At 39.0% G+C, this 17,192-nt stretch overlaps 2 protein-coding genes across 4 annotated transcripts in view; one reads left to right on the plus strand and one right to left on the minus strand.

Moving 5' to 3' along the window:
• LOC121194291 (ATP-binding cassette sub-family C member 4-like) overlaps positions 1 to 10,222 on the minus strand; it is a 33,291-nt gene extending 23,069 nt beyond the window's left edge. Inside the window, exons 1-19 of the mRNA XM_041057077.1 lie at positions 10,132 to 10,222; positions 9,005 to 9,115; positions 7,512 to 7,632; positions 7,154 to 7,378; positions 6,970 to 7,059; positions 6,689 to 6,852; positions 6,462 to 6,587; positions 5,982 to 6,231; positions 5,779 to 5,886; positions 5,549 to 5,638; positions 4,970 to 5,161; positions 4,717 to 4,811; positions 4,539 to 4,625; positions 4,331 to 4,427; positions 3,589 to 3,819; positions 3,241 to 3,372; positions 2,996 to 3,033; positions 2,600 to 2,694; positions 2,075 to 2,221 (exon numbers count right to left, since the gene is read on the minus strand). Of these exons, the coding sequence (XP_040913011.1) occupies positions 2,075 to 2,221; positions 2,600 to 2,694; positions 2,996 to 3,033; positions 3,241 to 3,372; positions 3,589 to 3,819; positions 4,331 to 4,427; positions 4,539 to 4,625; positions 4,717 to 4,811; positions 4,970 to 5,161; positions 5,549 to 5,638; positions 5,779 to 5,886; positions 5,982 to 6,231; positions 6,462 to 6,587; positions 6,689 to 6,852; positions 6,970 to 7,059; positions 7,154 to 7,378; positions 7,512 to 7,632; positions 9,005 to 9,115; positions 10,132 to 10,205 (2,473 nt within the window). The 5' untranslated portion in view covers positions 10,206 to 10,222. The remainder of the gene's footprint in view (positions 1 to 2,074; positions 2,222 to 2,599; positions 2,695 to 2,995; positions 3,034 to 3,240; positions 3,373 to 3,588; positions 3,820 to 4,330; positions 4,428 to 4,538; positions 4,626 to 4,716; positions 4,812 to 4,969; positions 5,162 to 5,548; positions 5,639 to 5,778; positions 5,887 to 5,981; positions 6,232 to 6,461; positions 6,588 to 6,688; positions 6,853 to 6,969; positions 7,060 to 7,153; positions 7,379 to 7,511; positions 7,633 to 9,004; positions 9,116 to 10,131) is intronic.
• Positions 10,223 to 11,965: 1,743 nt separating this feature from the next.
• Positions 11,966 to 16,486, plus strand: LOC121194489 (claudin-10-like). 3 transcript variants are annotated; one of them, XM_041057405.1, is made up of 5 exons: positions 11,966 to 12,179; positions 15,697 to 15,858; positions 15,940 to 16,021; positions 16,112 to 16,216; positions 16,330 to 16,486. In XM_041057405.1, exons 1-5 carry the CDS (start codon positions 11,966 to 11,968, stop codon positions 16,484 to 16,486), a joined length of 720 nt encoding a protein of 239 aa, XP_040913339.1. The 3 variants fall into 3 exon arrangements, with proteins under 3 accessions (XP_040913339.1, XP_040913337.1, XP_040913336.1); XM_041057403.1 differs by lacking the exon at positions 11,966 to 12,179 and adding an exon at positions 14,731 to 14,950 and having other exon boundaries at positions 16,112 to 16,220; positions 16,340 to 16,486; XM_041057402.1 differs by lacking the exon at positions 11,966 to 12,179 and adding an exon at positions 14,731 to 14,950.
• Positions 16,487 to 17,192: the final 706 nt, after the last annotated feature.

Raw genomic sequence — 17,192 nt, forward strand, 5'->3', positions numbered from 1 at the left:
TGTCAAATCCTTAACAACACATAGGCACATAGTTACAAATTACTGACACTTACAGCAATACACTAGTGGATGTGAAAGCAGCTGTGATGGAGGTGACAGTTATTGTAGAAAAGGGGAAAAAAAAACTTTAGACAGAAGCAAAACATTAAGAAGGAAAGAACAGAAACCAGCAGAGTTGACAACAGCTGTCTTTGTCCTAGTCTCTTTTTTTATGGCTTCACTTAAGTGAATGAATCACTTCAAAATATCCAGAGAAGAAGAAGAAGAAAAAAACAACATAATTAAGTAAAACTTATTTATGTTGCACGGATTAAAAAAAAAAAAAAAAAAGGTTAGGTTCTTGCTTAATCTACTGTTGACTGAGCAAAGGACAAAAGAAACAGTCTCTGGGACAGTTGTCTATAAATCCTGCCAGACACACAGTGTTGCTTGCCAGCCTGGAAGCCTAACTATAATGACTGGACTGGTCATACAATGGTTACTGATAGCAGCACAACAGCAATCAGATAGCAGTGTCTGTTAAACCTCTCCTTTGCTGCGCTATTAAACAGATTATTACATTATTCAAAGTGTTTGTTCTCCTCCTGTGTTTAGATTACCAAGCAAGGCACACCCAGATAAGCCGTCAGGTAGTCCAACGCGTAACACAACAGCAGCACTAAAAACAAAAGCCAAAGATTAAGACCTGTGGTGTTTGCTCCAAATACAGCTTTGCAAAGGAAAGCTTTGTCGCTACACCCACTTCTTATGCCAGTAGAAACCGCAAGCTCCTGAACACCCTCAAATCATATTTAGACTTGTGTTACCAGCTTATTATGACTCATTATACAGACACAAGTTCCCTTCTTGTTGAGAATTCCCACCCGAGCTGATTGTGTCGTACATGCATGTCACTATGAAGAGATTAGGCTGAGTAATTATCTGCTGACAGGTGAACAATGCTCCAGAAAAATTAAAGTTATCAAAGTGGGCCACTTGACAGTTGACTTTGGATGTGAATGACAGATTGTCGTGACATTATTTCACCTGATTAAAAGAGGTCTTTAATTAACACCACGAAATCACAGACATAAAATAACAAGGAGAGCAAAATGCTTAGCAAACGATTCAAACTAATCTCAAATTATTCTTTCAGTTTTATTCGTTTCTATTTAAAACAGCAGCGCCAAACACACCTGAAGAAAAACCAGCAGCTCTCCTTGGGTAAAGTCATACGGATGTGGAGTGTTTGCTCATTTTTAAAATCATGTCCATCTGCCTGCTCCATTGACCCAGTGGCTATGACCTACAAAGCTAATGAAATAATCAAAGATTTCTGATACAGCGCACAAGACAAATATGTCTGTATTTACACTCCAAACACAGCAGTTTCCAAGATCTACTGCAAACAGCATTTATTCAATATGATTGTTTGCTTTTTTGCTCGGGCTCACAATAAAAAAAAGATAGCACCCTCTTTGCTCATTTTAAATATGTTGTATCTAAATATTAAGTCATATTACAGGGTTTTTTGACTGAATTGCCCTCTTGGTTACACAGGCTAAACTTCCCAGCAGAAACTTTTATGATGCCAGGTCATTCATAGTCAGATTTTAAACCCAATAAACTAACAGTTAACTATCATTAATCATGTTCAGCTAAATGTACAGTTTCTTTATTATTATAGATATTAGATTCTCCAATTAATATTTATTAGTTATAAATTCTATGTAAATACATATTAGATGTGCATTTCAGTATAAAACCTTTGACCACAAAAAAAAGAATTTTCTATGAAGGTTTTTAACATTTTAAAGTGTAAATTATCATATCATATGGAACTTAGCAGATAGCAGTGACAAAACTATGGGCAAGCATAAGGATGTTTGTAGAGTGGATCAAAACATGACAAAGTAAGCAACAGTCTGCTCTCTAGTGGTGAGATGTTAAAACAATCACTTCTACAGCAAGTACCACTGGATGTTAACATCTCACAATCAGCTCATCATTCCTGTGTAACCTTGGCCATGCTAGAAATAAGTTATCAGTCATCAGGTATTTAAATGAGAACTTGATAAGGAGGTGAGCCACTTACCGATTGGATTGATATCGAAAAAGTGAACCGGGGTCCGGAGGATGGCATTGAACATGCTGTTGTGTAGGGTTCGGGCTGAGCTCACCAGGACATTAAAGAAGACCAAGCTGCGAAGGAAGCCAAACACTACTGAAGCGGCTGTTAAACCTGGCAAAAGCAGAGAAGAAAAATCCATCAGTACACTACAATGTTATCCTTATGCATGTTCCTAGCTATGCATTTAAGATGAAATTATTAAGCAAAAACATATATATCCCATTTTGTTTTTTCCATCACTTTTTTTTGTTTGTTTTGAATGCTGATCTATCATTGTAGATACAAACCCTGAAAGAGTATAAAGGGTGGGAGTCACAGGGAGATAATCAGAGCAATCCAACAGCAGCAAACAAGAAAGGCACTGCTATCTCCCTGTACAGCTGAGGCCCATATACACATACACTGGGCCTTGAAGGCCTTGGGCCACAGCCAAAGAACTGTGGGTCTGTTCATTGAATGGCTGCGTATTGAGAGCTCGGTGAGCTTCACCTGCGTAAACACCTAGGTACAGGTCAAGGTCCAGCTGCCGAGGGGAGCTGCCATTGAGGTGCTCTGTCACATTGATGTGCTTCTGTTCAGAGGCCCTGCAAGTCAGCCACAAAAGAAACAAAAATCCACAAGGACAAGTAAACACAAAGAAGAACGAATGCAACAACACAAAGGTACTAGACAAAACACATTCCCGCTATCTTGAAGTACAAGGTCAGTTTCAGCAAGTGACAGATAATGCCAAGAAAAACAGTTTGGTTCAGTGCTCTTCTATTAAATTATCAACCATTTCCAGTCTGTGAAAATATGTCAGTTTGGCTTACAAAACCTGTTGTCCTCTTTTTTTTTTTGCAAGCCTCATGTTTTCCACATGGTGTAAAAGAAATAAAATCTCACCAGCAGGCAAGCCACCAGTCCTGCAGAACAAATGTAATCTAAACGAACACAAAGACAAGCAAACCCCAAAAAATCATTATTCATTGAAGATTAAAACACAGCAAAAAATGAACACATAACAAACACACTTACGTTGACTATTAATTATTAGTTAACTCGGTTTTAAATAAAATTTACTTGACAGAAATGATGTGTTGTATTTTTACAAAACTGATAGAAAATACAAAACAAAGAAATTAACTCACATGTGCTAGGGCATTGAGTAAAATGAGGACAAGGAGGACCAGGAAGTTAGCACCTGCCATGAAATATTTCATGTACATACGCAGGCTGATGTTTCCCTCTGAGCGCCTTTCCTCCTCTGTTGATCGCACTACCTACAGATAGACACTTGTGTCAATACCAGTCATTCAGCAACACTTCATATCAAGCTACCATGAACAGGGAAAGGTGAGTATCTTCTGCTCTCTAGTGGCTGAAAGGATGCACAACAGGCTTTTTTCCACACCATGAGATTGCTATAAATGTATGCTTACAGCTTGATGAAAACTGCATTGAGCTGCTTAGAAATTAAAGGTTTCAAATATACCTACCACTGCAAGTGGCTCTGCTCCCTCAATCAAAGAATACCGAGAGGAGGAAAGGGAGGACATGGAGGATGTAGATTTGTCAGAGAGTGGATGGGGGAAGTGAGAGACAGTCCCAGGGATGGGAGTTGTGCCTTGCTTCTCCTCCTCCTGGCCCTCATCCTCCTTAAGCAGCAAGGTAAAGTCTAGTCCAGATCCCTGCAACTCATTGTAGGTCCCTTGTGCCACCATCTGGCCCTGACAAAGAGAGAAAAGAGACGTAGTTAACAGCACAAGAACTCACACACAGTCATGGATCTTCCAGCATCTGTAAGTGACATGATATTTAAGCAAGAGAACATGTAACACTGTGGTTTCAGTGCCCTGAGGTAAACTTCTGTTACAGTTTATAACTACATAAATAAAACTGACTTGACTCCTGCCAATATTACCAACAAAAAGAATACATAGGTAAGTTTTTTCAAGATAAAATTATATCCTAATGGGGGCTTTTCATAGAAAGTTATTGAATGTCTTGAACCGTTCGGCAGGCATCAGTACTATGGGAAACAATAATCATGGTTCATATAGGAAAAATAGGTTAAAGTAATAAACTGGTGTCACGTTTATGGATGTTATATACAAACTGTGTTTGATATTCAAAAGATATATTTTGGATGTACAATGAAAAATGCAATGGATAATTTAATGCATTTAAAATTTCTCAACTTTCGTTTACCATAAAAATTTAACACATATGCACACATACCTCCTTTAACACAACTATTTGATCTGCAGCCTTCAGATACTGTAGTTGGTGAGTAACCAAGATACGAGGCTTCTTCCTCAAAAGTCCACAAATGCACCTGAGAAAAGCAAATATTTTTGTGCAGAAATGAAAAACTGCTAAGATATTTTTATCCACCTAATAATTAGGCTTTATGCTCAATTTGCTCCAAAGAAAAGACAGGACTTACTCTTCAAAGAGGTGTCGGCCCACCTCAGCATCCACAGCACTGAGTGGGTCATCCAGCAAGTAGATATCTGCATCCTGATACACTGCTCTAAAATATACACATATGGAGGTTATCTCCATGACTGACACCAGAGACAAAAATATATAAATATATATCACTGTACAGTTATTCAGCACACCTGGCTAAGCTGACCCTCGCTTTCTGTCCTCCACTGAGATTGGCTCCTTTGTCTCCAACTATTGCCAAGTCACCACCTGGCAACAGGTCCATGTCCTAAGCAGGGTCCAAATGCAACTTTACCAGTTATTCACATTTACACTGTGGTTGCTACAAGCTAGGCGTTCTAAAACTTTGCAGATAACTGGCCAAAACAGTATGAAAATACAACGGGGCATGTGATTGTCAAGAACATGACTCAAAGAGATTCTCACTCTCTTGAGGGCGCAGGCTCTCAGAACTCTATCATACTTCTGGGGGTTGAGCTCTTTGCCAAAAAGGATGTTGCTTCGAATCGTACCGGGTAAAATCCAGGGCTGCTGGGAAGTGTAGGTCAGCTCTCCTTTGACTTTGACCACACCACTTTCCTGACTCAGTTCTCCCAGGATGGCACTGAGAAGTGAGGACTGACATGCACCAACACACACAAACACAGAAAACAATTCCTTTTCACATTTTGGGAAATACCTTTGAAATCAGAGGTATCTTCTCATCTACCTCTTGGCAAGAAAATGAACAAGTATATTTCATCTTTCAAAAGACAATTAATGACATTTCAATAAACCAAAAATGAATGCATTTTGTTCCCTGCACACAAGCTAGCTGTCTAGCTGATAACTACCTAACTGGCAAAGAAAGTCAAATAAAACCTCACCACTAACTCCATGTTTGCTATAAAACTGGAGGTAAATATAGCTGAGTTCAATATATGAACTAATCAGACTTAATAGGTCTCAGGTTTATAATCATGTGTGTGCATGACTATAAACCTGAGGCTAGGGAACAGACCCGACCTTTCCAGCCCCAACAGGTCCAATTACTGCCAGGAGCTGCTCAGGCCTCACTGTGAAAGACACGTTGTGTAAAGTTGGAGCATCTAGCATCTGTAAGAAAAAGCAAATTTACTGAAATACAGTCAGTAGTCAGTTAAAGTCTGATTTCTCAAAGTCACAAGTTTCCCCAGGGGTTTCACAATCTGTATGGCATGACACAAGTGAGACACATTTCCTGCAATGCTCCTCACCTTATCCCAGTAGCATATTAAATCCTGAATCTTCACCATACAGTCCTTCTTCTCTGCCACAGGAAGTCCCAGATGCTGAGGAGCAACTTCATCCAGCAGAAGAAAATTCTTAGGGGAAGAATCACATTTTGAATTTCAGTTTCCATACGTAGTAATCTACACACACTGGGTACAAATATAGCTTCTGTTTGTGGTGTATTTACCTGAATCCTTCGGATACTGATGAGAGACTCAGAGACCTTCTCTATGGCAAAGGGAAAGAAGAGCGTAATGGTGAGTCTGACTGCCCCATAGAGGGAAACAGCCATAAACACTCTGCTAGCAGACAACTTGTTCCCTGTCAGTATGTAAACACACACGGTGATGAAGATGATGATCTTGCTGGCCACAAAGAAAGATGCCATGTTCAGGCCACGCAGGTAGGAGCTTTTCATGATCTTGGAGATTTCATTTCTGCACAATAACAAGACATGTTTGTCAGTAAATTCTGTTTTATGGACATTATCATTCTCATTTTTGGCAGTTGTAGCAGAATATTACAAAAACCACTAATATTTTTGCTACTTTTCTTACTTACCTGTATGAAAAAAACTTCTATAATAGAATAACATTATCACACTCTTGTGTCATGACTGAACACTCTCATCAGAAATGACAACAGATATGAACAGGAACCGATCTACCTTCTGACCTCATCCACAAGTGCAGCGAAAGGCTTCTCCCACCCATACATCTTTATAACACGGATCCCGGAGATGACTTCGTTCATTGTGCGTATTCTCTCATCCGTTAACACTGCTGTGTCAGCCCTAAAACAGCAGACACAGATTTAGTAATGGCAGCATTGCGACAAAAACATCTCATAAGTAGAGAAAACTTTATTTGATAAACCTGCCGCATGACTACCAACCTAAGTCTAGAGAACAGACGTCCAAACATGGTCTGTACTGGCATAAGGACGAAGAAGACAGCCATTCCCGCAAGGCATGATGGGCCAATTGCATACATCAACAATAATATCACAGTGGCTGCTTGTAGGGGAGCAATCCACAAAAAGTGTAAATACAAGGTTACCTGTAAGAAAATTAGGAAAAAAATGTTGCAAGGGACGATCTGGATTGTTGAATTAGTAAATCAAATGTAAAATATAGCATATATAAATATATATATTTTTTTTTTTCAGATAATCACCTCATCAAATTTGTTCACATCATTAGATAAGAGGTTGACAATTTGTCCTGTGGTAGTTTTGGCGAACGCTGAGTTGTTAAGACACAGAGCCTTTGCAGAACAAAAGTGTTACATCAAGTTAGGAAAAAAACACAGGAATATGAATGAATGGCATTTATCCATAGATGAGTACTTAATGACTGACCTTCCGATAGATCATGTGACACATGGCCACACGGATCTTCATGCCTGCTCGCTGAACATGGTAGAAATAGAGATGATGAAGGACAGCCAGGCCAATGGTTGACAGGGAGATGCCTGCTGCACAGCTGTAGGCCTCATAGACCGCAGCTGTGTTGACGGTGTCGTAACTTTCAAAGTACTCAATTAGTTTCCCAAGTAGCACCGGCTGAATGACTTTGATAACTTCCTGATAGAAAATGGGATATAAGGCAGGTATGTAGATGTGCTGCATTAAAACAATATATTCATTTCACATCATATTTTTTAATGCAGTATTGCTCATTGTGGATGTGTGGTTTCACTGTGTGATGGCAGCGTACCTCTACAAAGATGTATATCCCGATGACTAAATATGACTTCCAATAGCACTGAACAAGAACTTTAGTTAGTTTTGGTGGGCGCATTTCTTTTGCTGCCTGTTGAACTTCTTGATTCCAGTACCTTTGCAAAAGCATAAAGAAGTGAAAAGAAAAGTCATGTTCACCTTCAGTCAGTAATCTTAAACTAAGCAAACTCACTCAATATAATGTACTGCTGGTGACTCCAAAGAAAGCAATGGTAACTATTGAATGTTTCTCAAAATAAATCACAAGAAAAATTTACATCTACTCACTATCTTCACACATACAGATATCTGTATCTGTCCTCTCATGAATCTGTAGTATGATCAGTGTGCGAGAGGAGCCCCCTCTCATGTGACTGTTTGAGAGGTTCTATCTATATATAAGTGTCCAAACAGAATAACAACTCTGATGCCAAACTCCCTCAAAGGGGGGGGGGGGGGTTGGTCTCTCTGCTATTTATAAACCTCTCAGGTCCAGGCTGAGAGGTGTCACAAAGTGGTGGGGAGATTCATGAGTCTCTGGTTGGCTACTACACTCCTGGGATTGTCTAGCCCATTAGAAAAGGGGGTCATTTCAATATGACTTTTGCTTATCATCATAGCAAACCTCTGACTGTTGTTTACATATAGTAGTTTAGAGCGCTCTGTGACGTCAGATCAGGGAGAATGCCCAACTCTTCCATTTACTGTTAAAGACTCAAATAAGCTCAAATTGGCTATGACTAGAAACCTTGATGTGGCATGGATGTCAAGAATGGCCTCTCTGATCTAAACCTGAGAGGCAAGTTGTTAGTTGGCATGTGTGCTAGTCATACATCCAGGGCACATGCTTAGCAGGTAATAGTAAGAGAGGTGTTTCTATGGAGGCGGTTTGTTCAGTTTCCTGTACCCAGAAAAGTGCTGAGGTGGACCCTGTTCAAAACCACTATCAGGGAAGCAGATGCTAAGAATGGCCAGAAGGTGGTTTTGTCTGTCCTCCTGAAAACGTTTGAAGTGGGGGGAAGTGGGAAAGTCAAGATAAGGAGGTCTTAAGGGTCTGGCTGGTACTGACAGGCCTAAAAGACTGCATCTGCAGGGGTTGCAAAACCTATATTCTCAGTGTGGGAGTTGTTGACAGAGGACAAGCACAATAGCTCAGCCTCTGTGCAATCTGTAATAAATTTCAAAGTGACACATTGATGGATAACTCCAGGTTTAATGTAGGTCTGAATCTGACTTGAGTTCACGACCCTGCTCCTGAGCAGGTTTGAACACTGGGATTATAATGCTCAACTTGATATTTAAGTTGACTTCCTGTAAAATTTGATTACTATGGTGACTAAATTTACAAGAATCTGAAGCTATTCAGTCGATAATTTGCATTGAAATTATTGAAAATGAGTACTTCAGTTCTATTAGATAATCCTTAAACATGGGCAAGCTGCTCAAATGCTATCAAACAAAATTAATAAAAGACATTTAATGTCATACCACTGTAGTTCCTCCCCAAGTCTATCAGATGCATCCTCTGGTAGAACTTTATACATGTCATCTTCTTCCAACTTCCTCTTGTAGCCGATTCTGAACAAAGGATTCAACCAACTGGAGGGAAGGTATATGAATGTATGTTCAGTAGTTCAAATAATTACAAAAATGACTGACCCTTAAGTAGATGTAGCTACAGTAACTTAATATATTTACTCAAGTAAATATGTGTAGTTTTTTTAATCATACAGAAGTGCTTTTTTTATTCCATTACAGTTGACAGGTAAATATTGTAGGCTACTTTTCACTCCAATACATTTATCTGACAGCTGTTATACATACAACATACTCAATGTTGAATATTGTATTTCATACAATATTGCTATTTCCATGAAAAAAAAAAACACTGTAACATCAAAATGTCAACCTCTCAGAAACTATTCAAACAGTGATGAGAAAATATGAAAAACAGCTTTCACGTGAAGACAAGTATAGCTACTCTACAGAATGAAATCCACCTGTACATGCTACAACATTTAAATACCATTTTATTTGATGACACGTAACTTCAGTGAGGGGGACCACTTACTTATGAAACTTGACTACTTTTCACTATATAAGTTTACTCATCAAACACTCAGCATTCCATACACTGGGACTGGCACTAAGCTGCACTTAATTACTTTACTTTGTTTTTATATTTTTCATAAGTGTTCTTTTTTAACTTTTTGTGTCTGTTGTGTGTGTATTTATATGTGTGCCTTTAAGCCGGGAATCTCCGCAAAATTTCGTTATGTTTGCAAAGAGAATCTTGAATCTTGAACATTAGTATGATCTGACAAGTTCTTTTGTTTAAGCACTTTGTTACCTTGTTAAGCAAAGTGTTACCATTTGCACAGTTTTACCTGTTCTGGTTTAAGACAGCTGGAATAAATTCACCTCATACAGGCTAAGCTCTCTCTCTCTCCTCCATGTGTGAACGGTGAGGTTTATGCATGGCCGGACGCTCAGAAGCTACCTGCTATCACATCCAGGGACAGTCTCTCTACAGTGGCCACTAGACTGTCACACGGGAGAGCTCTCCATTCAATTAATGTCAAACACGGCTGTCACTGTGAGGCCGGTTTTCTTACCAGAAGAAAATCTTGGAGAGAAGATTAGCTGAAGCCGACGGATTATCCTTCGCCTCCTTCCGCAGAGGTTCCATGCCCCCAACAGTAAAAGCAATCTGAAGACTTTCTCTGCAGGCTGTGTGACAGGGGAGGGGGGTATCGATAAAGACTCACAGAAGAAAACACTGAAAGAACTGCTGCTGTAAACGTCAATGTCTGTCAATATTACACCTGCCAGCATTCAGGACCGGATTACTACAAAGGACGCACAGCCGGTTTGGCGGTCAGGTGAGCGGGACGCTACGTAACCCCGCCCACTACCCCGGGATTGGCCGACGCAAGACTGCATTAACTCCCATCTTGTCTTAACCAATCATATTTGCACAAACTTTAAGGTGTACTTTTTTGTGGTGGACTCAGAGAAGTAGTTTTTTTTTTGTGGTTTTTCACAGATAAAAAAAAACAACAAAAAACTGTGGTCCAATGGTGGAAATAGTCCTTTACTCAAATAAAAATTGCAGTGCCACACTGTGCAAATACTTCACTGAAAGTAAAAAAAAAAAAAAAAAACACAGTAAAAAATAAACTATTGAGAGTGTTTTGAGAGAAAAGGGAGGAACTAGCAAGTATTAGTATGGTGCTCCTGGCAAAGTGCTTGGTAATATGTATTTGTTTCAGTAAAGTTTATTGGGGACAAAAAAAACTACATAATTTCTTATGAAATGTAGCTGAGCTTACAAATGAATTGGTCAAATTTGACCACCAAGCCCTGCCTTGTAAGGCTTTTCTAATTAGGATGGCCCCATTTGACTGTCTACATATTGTCCCTTTAATGAAAGCCCTTCTTCAGTTAGTTAATATTGAACAGAATCCAAGTCACAAAGGAAAATGTAACACACATCTGTTCATTTTTCAAAGAAAGGATAAAGTGATACCTGCAGGAAAGTTTTTTTTTTACAACCTGCCTGGACAGCTTACACTGTCTTGCAAAGTATAGACAAAAATAAAGTGAAGGAATCCCTCTCATATTTGATTAATTTTTCTATGTTAACGCCCAAAGGTCATCTTTGGGCGTCATCGCCCAAAGGTCATCTGTGGAGACTGTGGAGACCTTTGGGGAGAAATTTCATTTGAATCCTCACGAGCAAAGCTAGCATGTATCAAAAGAGTAGCTTATTGCTTGCATGGAGGATGACACATGTTGTCTCCCATTATTAATTCCAGCCTACATGATCACCAGCAAGATTTCAAGCATGAAATGTTTTGACCGTTTTAAACTCAATTAGTCAGCAGGCTGATTCAGTAAAAGTGCCACCATCTCTTTTAATAAGTGACTCTGTTTTTCTTTTTGTTTTAGCTGGAAATTGAAACTCTTCACACTCTCATGAGTGAGAACAGTGGACATGAAAAACAACATACATGTTCACATACAATCTGGTAATCATTAGTCATTCAGTTGCCAGATATTGAGTGCAGAAATAGATGAACAAGTAACTGGACTTTGTCTCATTGCTTTGTGTTTTTAGGATTACTGATTACTTCTTTATTATTTTTCTTATGTTAATATGATACTTGGCCTTATTTTTAGAGCAAAATATGGACACACAAAAAGGAGCATTACATATACTGCTTGCCAATTTAATGACTAACTGCCAGCTCATGCTTCCTTTACTATTTCACTTTCAGACAACTGTGTCTATCCCTCACCACCTAGAGATGAAGGCGCAATATCTTGTCTGTAAATCATCTCAGTGAAACACATGTCCTCAGTGTAATTTACCTGCCTGGGGCAATTTTATTCCTCCGCTTTTTCTTGGATCTTCCAAAAGACTGTAAACATACCTTAGCCCACCAAATGTCAGGTTTGCAGATTCTGGCTTTTCTCAGCGGTCTGGGTGGGCTGGGTGCCACTATCGGTGCCACTGTGTCCAATGAATGGAGGGCTACCAGCCGAGCATCCTCGGTCATCACAGCCACCTGGGTGCTCCAGGGTCTGTGGAACAACTGTGCAGGAAATGCCATTGGAGCTCTGCACTGCAGACCACATCATACTATCCTTCAGCTGGAAGGTAAGTTCAGAGGGCCACAGCTGCCACATATGCATTCTGTATGTCCTCAGACTTCTGCATGATGCATTTGTCTCTGTTAATAACTTTCATGGTTAGATACTGCATAAATAATATTGGTGCCACATCTAGCGCATGAACACATGTACAAACTAATGTTAAGATATTATGTGCCAGAGTTACAGTGGAGATGCTTCATGAAGTGTTTCTATTGTGTAATAATGCAGTGAAACCTATTCATCACCACAGAAATAAATGTATCATCTAGGTTTCAAAAGCATACATTGATGATGTATCACAATCCAGAGTAAATTCAGTGCATAAATTGTGTATATTTTCAAGTGTTGCAGATACGCAAACATCCTTTCCTACAGTACAAGTTAAGACTTTTGCAGAGGGTTTAAGACATCATGTAAAATAATCTTTAGAATGACTATTGAAGGTTACTGGGGAGTAAATTATTGTAAGAGAAGTGATTTTTAAGTAATATGTTCATGATTAAATATTTCTAATAGAGGACACATTCTGACAGTGTATTGTCAGTGAAAAAGTTGAATTGTCTTTGTCGTAAACACAGTGTGCATCAAATTTTTCAGAGAAATAAAAACACATCTGATCAAGTTATACCTGTTTTCATAGTGGCATTATTATCATTATCTTTCACTATGACCAACTGTATATGGGGGGAAAAATCAAAGCATTTGGTCATATCCATTCTTGTTCCAGATAATGCCTCACATGTTAACTGTGGCAAATGTGTAATCTTTTGTTGGAAATGTAAAACTGAAATGTAAAACTCAGCAGAGGCCAGGTAGAGAGGAAGAATGTGTGGACAGTCATGCGCCAGCAAGAGAGAAAATTATACTAACTCAAAAAATCAACACCAGATCAAATTACAAGATTTTGTGAAATGTCCCCTGTATTCTATATATTGTAATTGCAGTATTTAACCCAGTATTGAAAGAAATTTTATTATTGTCTATAATTTTAATATTCTGTTTTTAAATTTTTGATGTTATCAGTGATGCATTAGGTGGCTAGTGCTGCTACTTTTCTGTTCTGCTGTTGTTGTTGTTGTTGTTGTTGTTGTTGTTTACATTTGCTGAAAACATGAGTTCAGTGCAGTGGGAAGTTACAATACACACAACAATCTCACTTCCTCCAGTCAGTTCACAGTTAACATGCTACCCTCCTAATTTTTAAAACACCTGAGTGCATTGAGATTCTCAGCTCCATCTGATGGTGGCAGCAGCGTGATGACAGAAACCTGATCTTGATCTTGACAGTATGTTCAACCACCAGATGGGGCTCTATTTCACATCATCAAAGCTTAATGAATTCCCTATTGTTAGCTTTCACCAGTGACATCCTGATAATTGTTTTTTAGGTCTCCTTCCCTAAATTAATTCTCTGCCATGTATCAGAACACCGTGTTTCCTCTAGCTGCTTAGACATCAGAGTGAGTGACGTGCTGTTAATAAGTGATCTAAATCCTGCTGCTTAGGTGTATGAGGAGGTCTCAATCATAGGTGCCAGGGCAAGGTGACAGGAAGAAGGTGACACATTCACTATCCTACATCCTATCTCAGATGTGTTTTTTGTATCCGTGGATCATCAAGTCAGTTATAGATTAACAAATAAATCCAGGATTTAAACAGAATTTACACAGTGTGTGAGAACAATAACATGATCATCTATAAAATAAATTCTACTTGTGAAGTTTATAATGGTCACTTTTGTTGTCAGACAGGTGCTGGTTCACCTCTTCCACTTTGGACATTTTCAGACTTTAGTCTGTGGTGTTAAATAACAATAAAGTTTACCATTAGCCCATACTACGCCCATATGCCCATTAAAGTACAGTACGATGAACTGCTAGTTTAACCTGCCCTGGAGTAGGAATGGTTAGACCACTGATAACATTAACTTCATATAGGTTAATACATTAATGATTTAACAAACCTCAGAATGAATACCATTTTTTCAATCCATAAGTGCATTAAAGTTTAATTTAAACATTTTTAAATTAAAAAATCCTGTCTTTTAATGGAGTGTTTTTCCATTATGGTGTTACTACTTTTACTTAACAATCAAATTATTTAAGCACTGGCACATGATGCTCGCCACTGATTACACAAAACACACTAAAACACAACACTAAAAGAGCTGCTCATACATTTTACATGCCTACAGCTGCTTTAATTTTAAATGTCCTTACTGATGTCATCCTGACCCGTTTCTACATCCAGAACGTTCAGCTGTATTAGCCTGACATCATCTCTCACTATGAGTCACAGTGACGTGTACTGAGTGAGGGGGTGGAAGACGCTATAATAGACCATTGGCCACTTGTTGATGTTTAGGCCCAAACTCCTCCCTGCAGAATATAACAGTCCACAACACATTAACTATCAATCACAGCCTATCCATTGAACCTTTTGGTGCACAGCCTGACCACATCTTCAGCAAGCTTTACTGGCCAGGGAACCTCTGATCAATTCCCCCACCAACTTCATTCCCAGCCTCAGTTGTGTGGAAGAGTCTCGTCTGCAGTATGAGCAGCACACTTCAGGAGATCTTGGCCTTCATGTTAACCACTTCAGGGTGGGTGCTGGTGTCTTCCACCTTGCCGACGGACTACTGGAAGGTGTCTTCACTTGATGGAACAGTAATCACCACAGCTACCTACTGGTCCAATCTGTGGAAGACCTGTGTCACTGATTCAACAGGAGTCTCCAACTGCAAAGACTTTCCCTCGATGCTGGCACTGGATGGTCAGCTCTTTTTTTGTTTTTGCTGGATGCTTGGTTAATGTGCCTTTGACTGTGAATATTTCTTGGCCTTTTCAGTGGTGTAGTTCAGTCACATTGACTTAAGTTTCTGTTTGTTTTTTCTGCTCTCATTTAAAAAGCACATGGTAATATCTAATGTTCTTATCAGATATCAGATATTAATTTTCCTTTTAGCCTACTTTTCTCTGTTTAGTCTGGCGCTGATTTATCCTATGTGTCTCAGAAAAATGGAACCTCTTTTTCTCTCTTTGAATTATTCTAGAAAACCCAAGTTGAAGCTCATTGCGAGCCAGGACTAATAGATATCCTAAAGTCTAATGCAAGTCTACAAGAACAACTCATTTACCTCCAAATATGTCAATGTTTAGCCGTAGTTCTCGGAGCCTGAAAGCTATAAAGGAGATTTACTGAGAACCTCAGGCAGTTTCTACCACGGTTGACTAGTTTCAGGGGTTAACTTCCAAGGTAATATTTGGCTCAAAATCACATCTCAATGGGACATTTCATACCGAGGCAGTGACCACACTGGCCGAAGTGCTTGAAAACAATTATGGTTACTCGTGACAAATTGTATTTCTTGCTCAATGTGTAAATTGGTCACAAGGTCAATAACTCATTGACCTTGCGGTGTGCAGACGTGAGAGGGAATGCAAAACCACAGAATAGAAGCATATCACAGAAAACTAATTTTAACCGCTAATAAGCTGACTTCTGATTTATGTTTGTAGGTTACATCCAAGCATGCAGGGGACTGATGATTGCAGCCGTCTGTCTGGGTTTTTTTGGTTCTATATTTGCCCTGGTTGGAATGAAATGCACCAAAATTGGAGGAACTGACAAAAACAAAGCCAGGATTGCCTGTTTTGCTGGAGTCAATTTCATTCTTAGCGGTAAGTATAGTGCACCTGTGGAATTATTTGCGTGACAGCATTTTCTGTTGATCTATTTTGCCTTTTTCTGGTTCTTCTCAGGCCTCTGCTCGCTGTCAGCATGTTCCCTTTACGCACATCGGATAACATCAGAGTTTTTTGACCCAATGTTTGTGGCACAGAAGTAAGCACCAGAATGTTTAAAATATTTAAAACTGATTCAACCAATAAGAAAACATTGCTGCACTGCCTCTTTGCATTGCATTGTCTCTAGGTATGAACTGGGAGCTGCTCTCTTCATTGGCTGGGCAGGTTCTATCCTCTGTATCCTTGGAGGCAGCATGCTCTGTTTCTCTATTGTAGATTCTTTTACCAAAAGGTCTGTATGAGTAAATCACATACCATGTTTACATTATACCAAAAATACATGTTACAAATAACCTGCTGTGTGTATCAATTTTGAAGATGAATCTGTGTTCTGTCTCCTCACAGCCACAGTCAGGCAAATTATATCTACAAAGGTGCTGCCTCACATTCTCATATCTCCTCATACCCGAGAGGGCAGGCAAAGTCTGTAAACCAGAGGCCGCCTCCAGACTACAGCAGCTCCTCCAGGATTCAGCACTTTGATAAGAATGTATATGTTTGAGAGATGTGAATATAAAACACTTTTAGTTGAAGCCACTGGTGAGTCAGAACAGTGTGTGAAACTTGGTGGTTTCTGTCTAACAACAGCAGAATTTTCTGACATTGATCTATGGCTCACCAGGAATTAAGTTTAAAATATTTACGTTTTTTTCCTGGGGTATGAATTTAAAGGTGTATGTTACAGTTTACTCTCAGATCTTCGGGAATTTGTATTTTCTATACAGGAGACAACTTCTGAGTTTAACAGTTCCACATATTGCTGTGCACTGAGTATCTTACAATTAAAAAAGTCTGTATGAGTTTATAATTAAACAGCAAAAATCCAAAACCTTCGGTCCAAAATGGGCCTTTGTAATCTTCTGTATGCGTCATTTTCTATTTTAGTAGCTGTACAAGCTGTACATGGTAATAAAGTTTGTAATATTTTGTAAGGCATTTGCTTTGTTGGTTGTATCTTTAACTGTAAGTAACCTGCACATACTGTTAATCTGTAATGACAACATTTAAAACTGTGTTGGACACAGATTTTTTTAACATGACGTAACCATTAACTTTTGTAATAAGTGAAAAAGGTTTAAAAAAAAAAGGGCTGCATCTTCTCAGTTTCTGTAAGTAAGGAAATGTGTAGTGAATGATGAATAGGAATAGTATATATGAATGAATAAACAAAAACTAAAATAGATAAACTGTGCAAGATTTAAATCAGC

This window comes from Toxotes jaculatrix, chromosome 15 (assembly GCF_017976425.1).
Source record: "Toxotes jaculatrix isolate fToxJac2 chromosome 15, fToxJac2.pri, whole genome shotgun sequence".
Classification (NCBI taxonomy): domain Eukaryota; kingdom Metazoa; phylum Chordata; class Actinopteri; family Toxotidae; genus Toxotes; species Toxotes jaculatrix.

Excerpts from the sequence above, each read along its gene's own strand:
- LOC121194489 (XM_041057402.1), top strand. The coding sequence starts at position 14,731 with ATGAGCAGCACACTTCAGGAGATCTTGGCCTTCATGTTAACCACTTCA. Across the intron at positions 16,022-16,111 it reads CCAATGTTTGTGGCACAGAA|GTATGAACTGGGAGCTGCTC; the intron begins GTAAGCACCAGA and ends CATTGTCTCTAG. Across the intron at positions 16,217-16,329 it reads GTAGATTCTTTTACCAAAAG|CCACAGTCAGGCAAATTATA; the intron begins GTCTGTATGAGT and ends GTCTCCTCACAG.